The sequence below is a fragment of the Planococcus citri genome, chromosome 4 (genome assembly GCF_950023065.1).
Source record: "Planococcus citri chromosome 4, ihPlaCitr1.1, whole genome shotgun sequence".
NCBI classification, from domain to species: Eukaryota; Metazoa; Arthropoda; class Insecta; order Hemiptera; family Pseudococcidae; genus Planococcus; species Planococcus citri.
In genome coordinates, this window is record NC_088680.1 from 9,331,269 (window position 1) to 9,348,583 (window position 17,315).

Here is a 17,315-nt window from a genome sequence, read left to right on the forward strand (position 1 = left end):
TTTCAATTTTCCAAAAAACACCGTACGACCACTCAAAAAGTCGCTGGAGGCTCCAAAACGACTTGAAATACACCAGCAGACGACTTCGTAGCGTATTGAAATTAGTTTGCAGAATGAATTTTGAGTTTCCATCTCCGTTTGATGAAATGTTTAGGAAATTTAAAGTTTCAAAAATCTACATGAGGCTTCAGTAATTTTCAAAAAATTGCTGGATGCTGCAAAACGACTTGAAATCCCCCTGCGGTTGACTTAGTAGCGTACTGAAATTAGTTTGCGGAGTAAATTTCGGCTATCCAACTGACCAACTCCATTCGATGAAATTTTGTGAGAATTTCGAGTTCCAATTGTCTGCTGGAGGCTCCAGGACTGCTCAAAGCGGTTTGAAACAGTTTCCAATCGATTTGGCATGTCGAAAATAGGGTGCATCCCAAATTCCAACTTTCTTGGTCAATTTGGTAAAATTTTGATTTTTTCCCTCATTTTTGGCCTAGAGACTGTTGGTTGAGCTTAGAGCTCTAAAAAAAATGGTTTGTATTTTCAAAATTTGCCTATACTCGGCGCGAAGAGGAAATACTCGGAGGAGATGAAATAAAAACGCATGAGCACACGACGACGTCAGTATTACAACTGTTTTTTCTATATTTTTTAAAGTACGAGTAAAATATTCTTACAGGTATTACCATAAAAGGTCATATGTGTATAATAAGGGGACACAAATAACCGCGAACCTCGCCCATTCCATCTCACCCTCGATACTGTAACATAACTCACATCTGGAGGAGTGTAATGGACTGCAGGCTTGTGTCTCTTCTAATTGACTGCAGGCTTATATTTAGTTTTTAGTTTTTTTTTAAAAATAATGCACACATACAGATGTTGCGATCCGCTTTCGTGGGAACCGCGAGAAATTACGTACATTAAACTCTGAACCCTACAATATAAAATCTATTTTTAAAATAATGCTCTTAGTACATAAACAGAGGCTTTAGAATGGCTGGTAATGGTGAAATTTGGATTTGGGGAATTGAACATTGCTGCATTCATTGAGAGTAGCTGAAACACAACTACCAAAACGATAATAATTACTTATTATGTACATAAGAACTCAGTTTGTTTGTACGGGTATAATATTTTTATAATTTGAAGATTTTTTGAATGATACATAAGTACATACTTAACTTAAATACACATACATAAATTTTTGACAAATAATATGTACATAACAAAGAAATCTGCTTATCTATTACAATACCTACCTACTTATAAGAAGCTATAATTTTTCTCTTAAAGGCCACCAAAACCCATGCATTGAATGAAAAATATTTTTAAAATTTTTAAAAGTCGTTCCCAAGAGAAGAATGACTGCATCCGATTAAATCTGCACAGGTCTAATCCGATCTTGTAAGATCTAATTGGATGTGAGTAGTGTGTCTGGATCTGGTCAGATCAGATCTACTCAGAACTGGTCAGATTCAATCAGGTCTCTTATTTTATCTGATCGGGGGGATGAACAGATCTGATCCGATCTGGCCAGGTCAAATTAGATCCATAATAGAATGCGGTTACTCAATAACCAATAATTTCCCCATATTATGTTATTAGTCGGGAAGCCCGCTTAAGGATCAATTGCATCCCCCCCCCGCCGTCGATCCTCCAGACAACTTTTTTCTTAAAGTGGGAGTCCTAAGGAACATTTCTAGCCCTTGGGCTCAAACAAAAAAGTGGCCCTACTCACAAAATGGCGGTCATTTTGATTGACATGTCAGCCGAAATCGTATATTTTGCGTTCCAACATAGGACTTGCACAAAATTTTTCAAACTGTACAAAGGTAGATCGAAATATCAAGCAAAAATTTATCACCTGTCAAAATTTCAAGTGCTAAAGTGCGTTTTTCGATTTTTGGTGAATTTTTGAAAATCAAATTTAGGCCAAAAATGAGGGGGAAAAAATCAAAATTGGAAACTGTTTCAAACCATTTTGAGCAGTTCTGGAGCCTCCAGCAGATTATTGGAACTCAAAATTTCATCAAAATGGAGTTGGAAAGCTGAAATTTATTCTGCAAACTAATTTCAACGCGCTACGAAGTACTGCAGGTAGATTTCAAGTCGTTTTGGAGCCTCCAGCAACTTTTTGAAAATTACTGGAGCCTCCAGCATATTTCTGAAACTTTGAATTTTCACAAAATTTCATCAAAAATGTCGATGTAAAGCTGATAATTACTCTACACTCTAATTTGAAGACCCTCTGAACACGACTTCAGAAGAGTTCAAGTCATTTTGGAGCCTCCAGCGACTTTTTGAAAATCACTGGAGCCTCTAGTAGAATTTCAATACGATATGAAGTCGACTACATGGTGGCTTAGAATGGTTTTGAAGCTTCCAGCTACTTTTTGGAAACTTCAATTTTCCAAAAAACGCCTTACGACCTTTCAAAAAGTCGCTGGAGGCTCCAAAACGACTTGAAACCCACCAGCAGTCGACTTTGTAGCGCATTGAAGTTAGTTTGCAGAATGAATTTCGACTTTCTATCTCAGTTTGATGAAATTTTGCGGAAATTTCGAGTTTCAAAAATCTAATGGAGGCTCCAATAATTTTCAAAAAATCGCTGGAGGCTCCAAAACGACTTGAAATCCTCCTGCAGTTGAATTCGTAGCGTATTGAAATTTGTTTGCAGAGTAATGTCGGCTATCCAACTCCATTTGATGAAATTTTGTTCCAATTGTCTGCTGGAAGCTCCAGGACTGCTCAAAACGGTTTGAAACAGTTTCCAATCGATTTGTCATGTCGAAAATAGGGTAAATCCCAAATTTCAGCTTTCATGGTCAATTTGGTAAAATTTTGATTTTTTCCCCCTCATTTTTGGCCTAATTTTGATTTTCAAAAATTCACCAAAAATCGAAAAAAGCACTTTAGCACTTGAAATTTTGACAGGTGATAAATTTTTGCCTGATCTTTCGATCTACCCTTGTACGGTTTGAAAAATGTTGTGCAAGTCCTATGTTGGAACGCAAAATCTGCGATTTCGGCTGACCTGTCAATCAAAATGGCCGCCATTTGTAAGTAGGGCCATTTTTTTTTCTTGTACAAGGGCTAGAAATGTTCCTTAGGACTTCTCCTTTAAGAAAAAAGTTGTCTCGGAGGATGGAGGGGGTGTAATAGATCCTTAAGTGGGCTCCCCAACTATATCACGCACATTTTTCGCCACAAAAGTTGGATTTCTAAAATTATTATCTAGCCATCATTCTTAAATTCGATCTCCAATTTCTAAGCCTTCATCATTCGATCTCGTATTGCTGAAAGAAACGTACTTTAGTTTCCAAAAAGAAGCATTGTTTTTGTCGAACAAAGATTTGAACGTCACTTTAAAATCTTGATCCATGGCGTAATACACTAAAAATGTGACGGATTTATTGATGCAATTCAAAATACTGAATATTATTCTGAAGCTTTGAAAACATTCGTAATGAACTGAATGATAATCGCGTACAAAAACTTTATCTACTAGGTCGAGTAATCCTAATGGAATCACGAAACTCAAGCATAACGCCACAACTGTTATCGATCGATAGGTTTGTTGCTTCATTTTGAGATTTTCTCCGCGGTTTTCAACGTTTAAAGAAGTACTTTGGTGTTCTTTTCCCAGCCATTGTTTGACAATCAATCTGAAAAACAAAATAGGTAAGATTATTTGGAATTTTTTCAGCCGGAGTTATAGTTTCAACCCTTGTAAGCTATATTTTCACGTTGTATAAGTTGGCTTATCGAGTATTACTCACCTAACACATAATATTGATAGCACCAGCGATGGCAATAATTCATACAACCCTACTTTGACAACTTGTGACTCAGAGTACATGATGGAATCGATTTCAGCACTAGGTACGTAAATCCACGTGATGGGATGGTTTTCATTACCATATAAGTACATCTTTGCCGCCGAACTTACGACATCCCTTTCAACATAATGTGACAAATTCTCCGGTATGACTAACAAAATGCATACGATGTAACCTGCCACCAGCGTGTTACGTGTAGTTTTCATATCGCACCATTGAGATTCCTTCGATGGATAAAATACAGCAACGTATTTCCATACTGCTAGCACCATTATAATATACACCGATATGTTGTTAAAAAGATTAGCCAATTCTCTGCTTCGTAATGAAAAAAATCCTCGCGTATAAGTCCAGTCTTCTAAAGTAAGGTAATGGGCCTGTTGATAATATGCACAGTTTATCCATGTTAAGGATATATACGCCAACAGCTCTGATAAATTTACAAACGCCAAATGAGTGAAGATTAAGTTCACAGGTGATGTCATATTCCTCCTTGTGAACACCAGCACGTTGAACATGTTTAAGATCACACCGATTATGCATATTGGTATGTCTATATAACCTAGCATGTTCAATAAATAATAAGCTCGAACACTCTTCAATGTGTCTCCACAAAATGGTTCTTCTTCTTCAGATGACATTCGAACACTCTTCAATGTAAATGGTTCTTCAGATGACATCTTGATTTTTCAAACTATACCGACAATCGAAAAAGAAAGTTGACTATTTGAAAATAAATCGCACTTTAGGAATAATTACCGCGTTTAATTTCTCAAAAACGAATAACTTTTTCAAAAAATTACATTAGTATCATTCGTTATGGAACACTTCTTTAAACGTTTTTTCCACTGTGTACAATATTTGAAGTTGAAAGCCTACTAATGGACCAACGACACCCATTACACAATTAGTGGTGAAATGATTTCTGGAGAAGAGCTTGACATTTAGATTTACATATCTCATGTGTACGAATCATATCGCTGTGTGCTGTCGACCTTTTCTATCATATTTTTTATCAACTGATAAGCAATACGTTAGTATAAAAATATTCTTTTATTTGAATTGTTGCCGTTTTATTTTCGGACAGTTGTTGATTTAGGAAGAAACACACATCCTTTTTTTGAAAAATGTGATTTGAATTTCCGCCCCTTCCTTGATGCGAGATAATTTTTAATGTACTGGGTTGTTGTAAGTATCTACCCCATGAAAACACATGTTTTTAGTCAGTGTATGCCATTCCAACTCGAAATTGAGTTAAGTCTGATTGCGATATATTTATCGCGTATTGAAAATGACCCGCTTGAGAAGCTGTATAGGGTCATTCTGCGTCAATTCGACCAAGAAATGGCGAGGTGGGTCGGCGATTTTTTTGAAATTTTTCCTGTTGAAAGACCTTTTGAAGGGATGACCAATGGCGCAAATCGCAGCCCTCTAGCCCTTTTTTAAAGGCTGCTAGGGCTAGAGGGTGTCAACGTTTTCAGTGAACTTGAAATATCATCCATTTTAGCAGTGGATTACTCGATAACCGAGATACCTACCGAAATGGATTTTTTTCCAATAGGTAGGAGTTTTGAAAGGCTTTCTGATGATATCATAAAAATCAGTGTTGCCACTTTTTTTCGTACGAAAAATTAGCTCGAAAAGTTTCAAAACGTAGTTTTCATATCGTTCCGACTCTCAAAAATTCTGAAAAAAATATATTGAGGACAACTTTCCATGATAAACAACATATTAAAAAAAACATCTTGCGCAGTAGGCAAGATTAACCGACTTTGCTCTGTTATACAGGAAAATAAACAAATTTACCGAAATTTACCAATTTACCGAAATTTACCAATTTACCGAAATTTACCAATTTACCGAAATTTACCAATTTACCAAAATTTACCAATTTACCCAAATTTACCAATTTACCCAAATTTACCGATTTAACAAAATTTACCAATTTACCAAAAACTACCCCAGCAATTTACTAGCATTTACCTCAGTAATTATTACCAGACATTACCCACTAATTTACCAATTTTACATTTTACCAAGAATTACCCCAGCAATTTACCTACATTCACCTCAGTAATTTACCAGACATTTCCTCACTAATTTACCAATTTTTTTACCGAATTTTAATTACCCCAGTAATTTACTGCCAAAGGTTTTTACCAATTTACCAAACTTTACCAATTTACCAAAAATTACCCAAGCAATTTACCAAAATTTTCCATCAACTTTAATTACGAGTAATTCACCAAAAATAACTAATCATTTTATTTACTAAAAATTACTATTAATTCACCAAAAAAAAATATATATCAAAATTTACTGGCTATTTACCAAAAACTTAATCTTTTTTGTTGAAACAAAAATTCCTTACACTAGAAATTTTTGAAAAATTTTGATTTTTTATGGCAAAAAAATTTTGGACGCATAAAATCAACAAAAAATTTTCTCTTCTTGACTCGCGCGGGATTCGAACACCCGACCTCCGGCGCACCAATCTGCAACCTACACACCCTAACCACCCCATCTTTTTGTTGGGGGTGAGCCGTTTGCGAGATATAAGGGTTTACACAAATTTCTGCTTATCCATAACGTTGAAACACACTTAAACGTTCATATCTCGTAAACGGCTGAATCGATTTCGACCAAATTAAAAATTTCTCTAGTTCAGTATCAAAGCAATATTTTGCCATCATCAGTTTCGACTTGAAGTTCGGAGCTTTTGAGTTCAGCGTGACACAAATTTATACATAAATTGATATATAAATAAATAGATATGCAAACGGTACCTCTACGTCACCTTTTATATACTCACGCGTTCTCTTCGTCACCGAAATCGGTGACGGAGGCGTTTTGCCGGTGACGAAGACGTTGCCCTGTGTATAACAAGTCCAAACGGTTTGTTTTCCCCTGAAACGTAAAAGGGCAAAAGTTTGTCCGGTGACGAAAAGGTCATGTATACACCTACTGTATACAGATTTTAAAAATTTTGTTCCATCAACACCGACATACCCTCGACGTCACCGTATATAAACAGTACCTATTGGTCACCGCTTTTTAAATGCTTCCAGTTGTGTTATATTTTCGTATTCGTAGCCAGCGCAGTTGCAATCTATTAGGCAAGGCAGCAGGTGACAATTTGGTATAGTCAATATCTTTTTAAATACACAAGGTCACGGAAGAGATCAGTTTATAATCGGAGGCAAATTGGTACCATTCTCGTAAATTTTTTTTGTATAAGCTTAAAGCATGTAAATCAAGTGGGGAAAAGAGTATAAGCACTATTACAACTGTGCTGGTTACGAATATGAAGTAAATACACCTCCGGAGGCATTTAAAAGCCTGGTGACCAAAAGGTACTGTTTATGTATGGTGACGTCGAGGATACTTAGGTCCATATATATATATAGGTATTAGTATCCAGACATGTCAACTATTGAATGGGTTAATTTTACTATACAAGTGGACTGACCAACTTCTCAACTATAGTTGACAAGTCATGGGTTAATTTTACTATACAAGTCAACTATGAGTTTTCAGAAACTTCCACCAGAGGGCGCATGGCTTAGAAATCAAGGCGCGAGGACGAACGCAGGGTCTACAGTCAATTTGTAGTGAGTAGAATGTGATGTGCTGGTGGAGATGTATGCAAATACATCGATCCTGAGTGTACACGACAACAAATTTGACTTGAAATTTTTCAGTATTTTATTGGCCTATGGAAAATTTAAAAACATCAAAAATTTTTATGTTGTTTTAGCTTTCTTTTGGTGTCTTAACTTTCTCAAAATTCAAATTACTTTGACTCCATTTTCAAAAATTTTCTTCAAAATTTAGCCTAAAAATCTGATTACTTTTTTCAAAACATAGATTTTTTTAATATTAGACTGAATCTGCAAATAAAATTTTAATAAGTGATTTAGAACAGAAATTATACCAATTTTAAAATTTTGTTCACTTTTCTGCATATATGCCAAGCATAGTTGACATGTCTGGTCGCAAGCAAATATATAGATATGCAAATGGTACCTCTACGTCACCTTTTATATACTCACGCGTTCTCTTGGTCACCGAAATCGGTGACGGAGGCGTTTTGCCGGTGACGGAGGCGTTTTGCCGGTGACGAAGACGTTGCCCTGTGTATAACAAGTCCAAACGGTTTGTTTTCCCCTGAAACGTAAAAGGGCAAAAGTTTGTCCGGTGACGAAAAGGTCATGTATACACCTACTGTATACAGATTTTAAAAATTTTGTTCCATCAACACCGACATACCCTCGACGTCACCGTATATAAACAGTACCTTTTGGTCACCGCTTTTTAAATGCTTCCAGTTGTGTTATATTTTCGTATTCGTAGCCAGCGCAGTTGCAATCTATTAGGCAAGGCAGCAGGTGACAATTTGGTATAGTCAATATCTTTTTAAATACACAAGGTCACGGAAAAGATCAGTTTATAATCGGAGGCAAATTGGTACCATTCTCGTAAATTTTTTTTGTATAAGCTTAAAGCATGTAAATCAAGTGGGGAAAAGAGTATAAGCACTATTACAACTGTGCTGGTTACGAATATGAAGTAAATACACCTCCGGAGGCATTTAAAAGCCTGGTGACCAAAAGGTACTGTTTATGTACGGTGACGTCGAGGATACTTAGGTCCATATATATGAATATATAAATAAATATATACATATATATGTAAACTTATCTCGTTTTGCGCCATATGTCTTATCGTGATCAGCACACTCCAAAACGTCAAGAAAACCCACCCCCACCCAAATCCTCAACCATCATGACAAATACAATACCTTACTTTTCCGTTTCACGGCAAAGTCGAGGGCAAATTGAGGCAACTGAATAAAGGGTATTCCTGGTTAAGATAGGTGAAATGGCTCTGTTCCCAGATTTGGAAAATCATGATGGATTATTGTTGGGTACCTCCAATAAAAATTTTCGAACGGAATTTCCGCCCCCCCAACCCACCCCCTTGGTCAGTATAGCCAAAAAACGTGTTTTTTGCGCGAAAAATTCGGTATCCATGAGTGGTGGGAATAAAATTCGGGTACTACGCGGAATGTGTAGGGAAAGCCTAGGCCTTTCAACACGATTTTTTTCAAAATTTTTCATCTTAGTGGTGGGGGTAAAATTGACAAAAGAAAACTTTGAAGCGCCACAGCTCCGAAGTGAAGGGTACTACACAAAAACTGTTTTAGCCAAAATGTGTCTTTTACCGACTTTGCCGTGAAACGGAAAAGTGAGGTATTGTATTTGTCATGATGGTTGAGGATTTGGGTGGGGGTGGGTTTTCTTGACGAATTGAAGTGTGCTGATCACGATAAGACGTATGACGCAAAACGAGATAAGTTTATCAATATCTACTTTTGTAACGTTATGGCACCATTTAGTTGAACGTCGTTGTGGCACCAGGTAGCAAGTGAAGAAAACTTAGTCATTTACGCGAGCGTTTTTCTGGCAACGGTTTATTCATTAATAAAAACCAACTGGTGCCTCTATATTATATGAGTATAGAGTGATGATTAAGGGTATAAGCAACAGCGCCATCTAATCGAAACATTTTACAACAAATTTTTACAAAAGAATACATCGAAAACCAATGAGACCTGAAAATGGTGCCACAACGTCTGTTGACTATATAATTTTACCAGTATATTAAAAGGGACTTTTAAATGTCGTTGTGGCACCATTACAAAAATTTGCCTAATGACCCCTGGCAGTGCTCTGAAGACATTCCACACGATTTTAATTAAAATACGTTGTGGCACCATTTGGTGGTGCCACAACGTAAATTTTGGTGCCTGAACGTGTGTAAAGTATATAAAATGGTGCCACAAGTACATCAATTATGAGTATATATCCTCGACGTCACCATACATAAACAGTACCTTTTGGTCACCAGGCTTTTAAATGCCTCCGGAGGTGTATTTACTTCATATTCATAACCAGCACAGTTGTAATAGTGCTTATACTCTTTTCCCCACTTGATTTACATGCTTTAAGCTTATACAAAAAAAATTTACGAGAATGGTACCAATTTGCCTCTGATTATAAACTGATCTCTTCCGTGACCTTGTGTATTTAAAAAGATATTGACTATACCAAATTGTCACCTGCTGCCTTGCCTAATAGATTGCAACTGCGCTGGCTACGAATACGAAAATATAACACACCTGGAAGCATTTAAAAAGCGGTGACCAATAGGTACTGTTTATATACGGTGACGTCGAGGGTATGTCGGTGTTGATGGAACAAAAATTTTAAAATCTGTATACAGTAGGTGTATACATGACCTTTTCGTCACCGGACAAAGTTTTGCCCTTTTACGTTTCAGGGAAAAACAAACCGTTTGGACTTGTTATACACAGGGCAACGTCTTCGTCACCGGCAAAACGCCTCCGTCACCGGCAAAACGCCTCCGTCACCGATTTCGGTGACCAAGAGAACGCGTGAGTATATAAAAGGTGACGTAGAGGTACCATTTGCATATCTATATATATATATGGACCTAAGTATCCTCGACGTCACCATACATAAACAGTACCTTTTGGTCACCAGGCTTTTAAATGCCTCCGGAGGTGTATTTACTTCATATTCGTAACCAGCACAGTTGTAATAGTGCTTATACTCTTTTCCCCACTTGATTTACATGCTTTAAGCTTATACAAAAAAAATTTACGAGAATGGTACCAATTTGCCTCCGATTATAAACTGATCTCTTCCGTGACCTTGTGTATTTAAAAAGATATTGACTATACCAAATTGTCACCTGCTGCCTTGCCTAATAGATTGCAACTGCGCTGGCTACGAATACGAAAATATAACACAACTGGAAGCATTTAAAAAGCGGTGACCAATAGGTACTGTTTATATACGGTGACGTCGAGACGAGCATTTCAAAGCAGCCCGGACCTCAATTAGCATCGCGCTTTGCGCATGCGCGTGGACTTGCCATAATATTATTATCCTCCTGCATGCGTCTATTTTCGTATTTTCAACTATTTTTCATCTTCGATAATCCTTTTTTTGCAAGATGTTTTTAAAATGTAAGTATTTTTTTATTTTTCTCGTCTTTTTCTATTTTGTATACCTTATAACACCATATGAATGTTTCGTTAGGCCGGTGTTAATCTGTTCCGTATGTTGTAAATCATTCGCCCATCATAGCAGCTTAAGTCGTCACAAGAAAAAGGCGCATCGAACGGAAATCGAAAATGAGAAGAAAACGTTTATTTGTGACCATTGTGGATTCGAATGTTCCAACAAAAAAATCCTCATTCGACACATGAAGGATAATCATTTACCTAAACCTAAACAGAAAAGTAAGAGTGCATTTGTGTCTATACCATTCCTAATAATTCACAATGATAAATATGTAATATAAATCGTTTTTGTGTAATGTTATCTCCCAGAACCTGTACCTGGATGTAGATTAAAATGTCCGAATTGTGATACTCATCTTACAAGCTATGCACTACTAGATCAACATTTAACTAACGTTCACGAAATCGATATTGAAGAAAAACAATTAGAATTTGAGAATGAAGGAGGTTCGGATAAAATTTTTATTCAAGTATTACTGATTTAGTACTCTACTATATACTTATAATTCATGTTTGATATTTTAGAATTTTGTATCTGGAAAAGGAACATCGAAAAATTGTGTAATACTCAGTATGTCGCAGAAAGAGGTTTACGCAAGTACAAAACAAAAACTTACTCTCAGCGTGAATTCGTATGTCAGCGTTCATATAACGCTAATTTGAAATCAGTTGATCGGAGAAGATCGATTAAAAGTTTGGGTTCAAACAAGATGAATTCGTGCTGCCCATCAAGAATGATCGTAAAAATGAGCGAGAAAATTTCTGTTAAATTTATTAGTGAACATGTTGGACACGCTGCTGAAATAATTAGAATGCGAATACCTTCTGATCAACGCGATGAAATTGCAGGTATGAATTGAGTACCTATATAATTTTGTGATTGTTGATTCGTTCTACTGCTACAGTCTCTATTAACCTGCTTTTAAATGTTATAGGAAAATTAAAAGATGGTGTTACAATTCAGCGCGTGTTAGATGATATACGAGACTCTGGTAACTCTAATAACTTCCAAAGAATGCATTATTTGCAGAAGATGGACGTGCATAATATAATCAGAGACTACAACATTACTTACTCCACTCGTTTTCACAAAGATGATGTTGTAAGTGTGGAGATGCTCGTAGAGACGCTTCGGAAACAGGAAGATTCTCCTCTATTACACTATAATTCGATTTATGAAAACTTCAGCTTGGTTTTAATGACTCGATTCCAGAAGTTAATGTTGATAGAACATTCTAAAAAAATCTGTGTTGATGGGACACATGGCCTTAACGCCTACGGATATCAGCTGGTAACAGTTCTCGTAATTGACGAATTTAATAATGGTGTACCTGTAGCGTTTTGCTTCTCGAAAAAGACCGATTTTGACGCGATGTATTTATTTTTCGATAAAGTGAAGAATGCTGTCGGATTTCCAATTAAAAGCGATATATTCATGTCAGATGATGCTCCGCAGTTTTTCGATGCATGGGCGGCAGTAATGGGAAAACCAGCTCATAAGTTATTGTGTTGGTGGCACATAAACAAGAACTGGACTTCGATGTTGAATACTAAGATAGACAATAAACATAAAGAAAAACGAAAATACGTGAAGGATGCATTGTATTCTTTAGCCACTTCGTTGATAGATACCAAAGAATTCGATTCCCGATTATCTGTATTCTTGAAAACACTCGAAGAAGATGAAGATACTCGACAGTTTTACCAATATTTCAAAACGTATTATGTTCCTAAAAAGTCCAGCTGGGCATTTTGCTACCGCCAACATCTCGGCTTGAACGTTAATATGCATTTAGAAGCATTGCACAAGAAAATCAAGTATCAATACTTGAATGGAAATCACGTTATCCGGTTGGATAAATCGATTGACGCGTTGTTGAGGTTAATCAGAGACCTGATGTACGAACGAATCATCAAAATAGCCAAGGAGAAACCATCTGCTAAAATGTTGAAGATTAGACACGCGCATGAAAAAGGTTTGAAAATTCCTAAGGAACATGTCCAATGTTTAGAATCTCAATTATGGAAAGTGAAGTCGCAGACACGTGATGGATTAGTGTACGAAGTAAAACAAGTGTCTGAAATGTGTGATGATGTAAATTTATGCGTTTTACGGTGCTCAGAATGTAATGTGTGCATTCACACGTTCAAATGTTCATGTATAGACAGTTTTATTTACGATAATCTTTGCAAGCATATCCATACAGTGGCTAAAGACATCAAAATTAGCGATGAAGAACAAGAACTAAGTAGACGCAACTGTAGTAACGAAGAAATAGAAAAGACTATTGACATGCTACGTACTCCTTTCAATGAGGAAGACAAATACGAAAAAATTAGAATCGAAGTGCAATCCAAACTCCGTCTTGCATTAACTTGGTCGAAGGATTTGCCTGGGGAATATTTGGAAAATTTGTCTAAAACTCTCGATACTGCGTTCCAAAAATTTGGATTCAGCCGAAAAGGAGAGAAGAAAGAAAACAAAGGACTGCCTGCAGCAAATAAAAAATTATCTCCTCAACGGAAAATTGCGCAGTGGCCAAAAAAAACTACCAAAAAACGTATTCCCCTGATGGAAAGACCGTCAAATAGTGGAAATGAGTGTGCCTTGGCTCTTTTAACTGGTGCTGAAATACCAAATATTATTGGAACACAAGATTTTCACTCATACTTTTGAAGTTGAATCTTGATCTCGCCTCGAAAAGTTGGCTTTTTTAATACGTACCAAAGTATTTTTATACGTTTTTGTTATTATAAAATTAATTTTCATTACCTACGAAGTTAGTCTTGTAGTTTTTCTATTATTATCAATTTATTTCTAAGTGTTTTCTCCTATTCTTATATTTTGATTACCTACGAAAGTTACTTTGGTATGTTATAACTCATTAAAAATATTCTTGATTTTTTATTTTATTATACGTTATGCATTAAAATGTGATGTGATTTTGAAACATTAAAAATTGAAAAAAAAATTGTTTTCATTTTTCAATAAACGACGAAACATAAGTATAAAATAAATTTAAAAACGGAACAAAATTAAAAATCACGAAGTTGAAAATTGAAATTTGAAATGCTCGTAAAATACGAACGAACTCGACGATAAGAAGATTATGGCAAGTCCACGCGCATGCGTAAAGCGCGATGCTAAGTGAAGTCCGGGCTGCTTTGAAATGCTCGTACGTCGAGGGTATGTCGGTGTTGATGGAACAAAATTTTTAAAATCTGTATACAGTAGGTGTATACATGACCTTTTCGTCACCGGACAAACTTTTGCCCTTTTACGTTTCAGGGGAAAACAAACCGTTTGGACTTGTTATACACAGGGCAACGTCTTCGTCACCGGCAAAACGCCTCCGTCACCGATTTCGGTGACGAAGAGAACGCGTGAGTATATAAAAGGTGACGTAGAGGTACCGTTTGCATATCTATGTATGTATGTATGTATGTATATATCAATTTATGTATAAATTTGTGTCACGCTGAACTCAAAAGCTCCGAACTTTAAGTCGAAACTGATGATGGCAAAATATTGCTTTGATACTGAACTAGAGAAATTTTTAATTTGGTCGAAATCGATTCAGCCGTTCACGAGATATGAACGTTTAAGTGTGTTTCAACGTTATGGATAAGCTGAAATTTGTGTAAACCCTTATATCTCGCAAACGGCTCACCCCCAACAAACAGACGGGGTGGTTAGGGTGTGTAGGTTGCGGATTGGTGCGCCGGAGGTCGGGTGTTCGAATCCCGCACGAGTCAAGAGGCGAAATTTTTTTGTCGATTTTTTTGTTAATTTTATTCTTCCAAAATTTTTTTGCCACAAAAAATCAAAATTTTTCAAAAATTTCTAGTGTAATTTTTGTTTTAACAAAAAACATTAAGTTTTTGGTAAATAGCCAGTGACTTTTGATAATTTTTTTTTTTGGCGAAATAATTAATTTTTAGCAAATAAAATGATTAGTTATTTTCGGTGAATTACTCGTAATTAAAGTTGGTCGAAAATTTTGGTAAATTGCTTGGGTAATTTTATTTGTTTTGGTAAATTAATGGCGTAATTTTTGGTAAATTGGTATTCCAATTGGTAAATTTTCGTAAATTGCTGGGGTAATTTTCAGTTTTTCAATAAAGTTGGTTGAAAATTTTGGTAAATTACTGGGGTCATTTTTGTTAAATTACTTACTGGGGTAATTTTTGGTTAATTGGTAAATTTTAGTAAATTGCTGTGGTAATTTTTGGTATTGTTAAATTAGTGGGGTAATTTATTTTGTTGAATTTGTGTCAACCTTTGGAAGTAAATTACTGGGGTAATAAACAATTGGTAAATTAGTGGGGTAATGTCAGGTAAATCATTGAGGTAATTGTTGGTAAATTGCTGGGGTAATTTTTGGAAAATTGGAAAATTGGTAAATTAATGGGTAATGTCTGATAAATTACTGAAGTAAATGTTGGTAAATTGCTGGGGTTATTTTTGGTAAATTGGTAAATTTTGGTAAATTTGGGTAAATTGGTAAATTTGGGTAAATTGGTAAATTTTGGTAAATTGGTAAATTTTAGTAGTTCCGTAAATTTTGGTAAATTGGTAAATTTTGAGGTAATGTCTGGTAAATTACTGAGGTAAATGTTGGTAAATTGCTGGGGTTATTTTTGGTAAATTGGTAAATTTTGGTAAATTGGTAAATTTTGGTAAATTTGGGTAAATTGGTAAATTTGGGTAAATTGGTAAATTTGGGTAAATTGGTAAATTTTGGTAAATTGGTAAATTTTAGTAGTTCCGTAAATTTTGGTAAATTGGTAAATTTTGAGGTAATGTATGGTAAATTACTGAGGTAAATGTTGGTAAATTGCTGGGGTTATTTTTGGTAAATTGGTAAATTTTGGTAAATTTGGGTAAATTGGTAAATTTGGGTAAATTGGTAAATTTTGGTAAATTGGTAAATTTTGGTAAATTGGTAAATTTCAGTAGTTCCGTAAATTTTGGTAAATTGGTAAATTTTGAGGTAATGTCTGGTAAATTACTGAGGTAAATGTTGGTAAATTGCTGGGGGTTATTTAGAGCAAAGTCGGTTGATCTTGCGAACTGCGCAAGATGTTTTTATAAGTACTTTCTTCCTACCAATCCATAAAATTGAAATTTTGTCTGCAAAAGGCTCATATTTGCAAAAAAAAAACCTGAGAAATATGCGTTTTTCGCGGTTTTTTTGCAAAGTTATGCGAAATATGCGGAAAATGTATGGAACAAAAATGTTGAGCGTGAAATAGCCTAGAAAACGTGTTCAAAAGGTTGTCAAAACGCTCATCTGCTCAGCTAAGCGCGTGCACACGGTGCACACATCCCATGAGATGAGGTATTTGGCAACTGCACTATCTGATAATTGTCACGGTGGTCATGTCTCTACATAGTATGGGGCGAAAAATCGCTACAGAAAACTTGTCACAAATTCCTGCTTTTGCCAAAATTATCAATGAAGTCACATTTTTGTCAAAATTATAAAAAAATCCTAACTTCTGTCGAAATTATCAAAAAAGCCCCGTTTTTGATCATAATTGTCGAAAAATGCATTTATTTTTCTTCTGAATGACGTTATCAAAAAATCCTAATATTTTTTGTAATAATGAACAAACCATTTTTTGCCATAGTTATCAAAAAATCTTGACTTTTAGTAAAAATTACCAAAAAAGAACATGTTTTATGCTAAAATATTCAAAAAATGGTATCGCCAGAATAATATCTAGTAAAAAAAAGTCTCATTTTCGCCAAAATTGTAAAAAAAAAAATTATTAAAAAATCCCAACTTTTGTCAAAATTTCCAAAAAAGTCCCATTTTTTGCCCCACTTTTTTGACGAAATATTGTGGGCAAAGGCCTTTTTCTGATGAATTATCCAAAAATTCTATTTTATGCCAAAATGGTTAATAAAATTAATTGTTGTTAGCCAAAATAGATTGAAAGTACAGCTTTTGAAAAAATTGTCAAAAAGTCCTAACGTTTGTCAGAATTTGTCTCGAAAGTGCTGCTTCTTCCATTTTTAAAAATCAATCTTCATAATTTTATATTTTTTCTCTTGATTTCCTTTTCTATTCATTTTTTTCTAGTTCTCTTTAAAAATATAAAAATTCTGACCCGAAAAAAATGAGCAATTATACTTGTACTTACTTGAAAATAAAATGATGGGTACCTATGTTTATCACATCTTTCTATAGATAAGATACACAACGTATACTTTTTTTTTCAGAATAATTTGTAGGTAGTATAATAATATTATACTAGGTACATGGATAGGGTACCCAAAGTCGGAAAATTTTTTTTCGTTTTTATTGTGTCATTTGAAAGCTTAAAATGTCAGCTTTTTTTAAAAAAAAAGATATTAAGTC

At 35.3% G+C, this 17,315-nt stretch overlaps 2 protein-coding genes across 2 annotated transcripts; one reads left to right on the forward strand and one right to left on the reverse strand.

The window, feature by feature from the left end:
- Window positions 1-568: 568 nt before the first annotated feature.
- On the reverse strand, window positions 569-4,799 carry LOC135844756 (G-protein coupled receptor dmsr-1-like). The gene is made up of 2 exons (XM_065363090.1): window positions 3,777-4,799; window positions 569-3,662 (listed from the first exon to the last, which is right to left on the reverse strand). Exons 1-2 carry the CDS (start codon window positions 4,514-4,516, stop codon window positions 3,245-3,247), a joined length of 1,158 nt encoding a protein of 385 aa, XP_065219162.1. The 5' UTR covers window positions 4,517-4,799; the 3' UTR covers window positions 569-3,244.
- A 5,455-nt stretch (window positions 4,800-10,254) lies between these two features.
- On the forward strand, window positions 10,255-13,796 carry LOC135843700 (uncharacterized). The gene is made up of 3 exons (XM_065361660.1): window positions 10,255-11,166; window positions 11,257-11,394; window positions 11,473-13,796. Exon 3 carries the CDS (start codon window positions 11,963-11,965, stop codon window positions 13,622-13,624), a length of 1,662 nt encoding a protein of 553 aa, XP_065217732.1. The 5' UTR covers window positions 10,255-11,166; window positions 11,257-11,394; window positions 11,473-11,962; the 3' UTR covers window positions 13,625-13,796.
- Window positions 13,797-17,315: the final 3,519 nt, after the last annotated feature.

Coding starts and splice junctions, on each gene's coding strand:
- LOC135843700 (XM_065361660.1), top strand. CDS start 11,963: ATGCATTATTTGCAGAAGATGGACGTGCATAATATAATCAGAGACTAC.
- LOC135844756 (XM_065363090.1), bottom strand. CDS start 4,516: ATGTCATCTGAAGAACCATTTACATTGAAGAGTGTTCGAATGTCATCT. Junction 3,663..3,776: donor CTATCAATATTATGTGTTAG/GTGAGTAATACT, acceptor TTTGTTTTTCAG/ATTGATTGTCAAACAATGGC.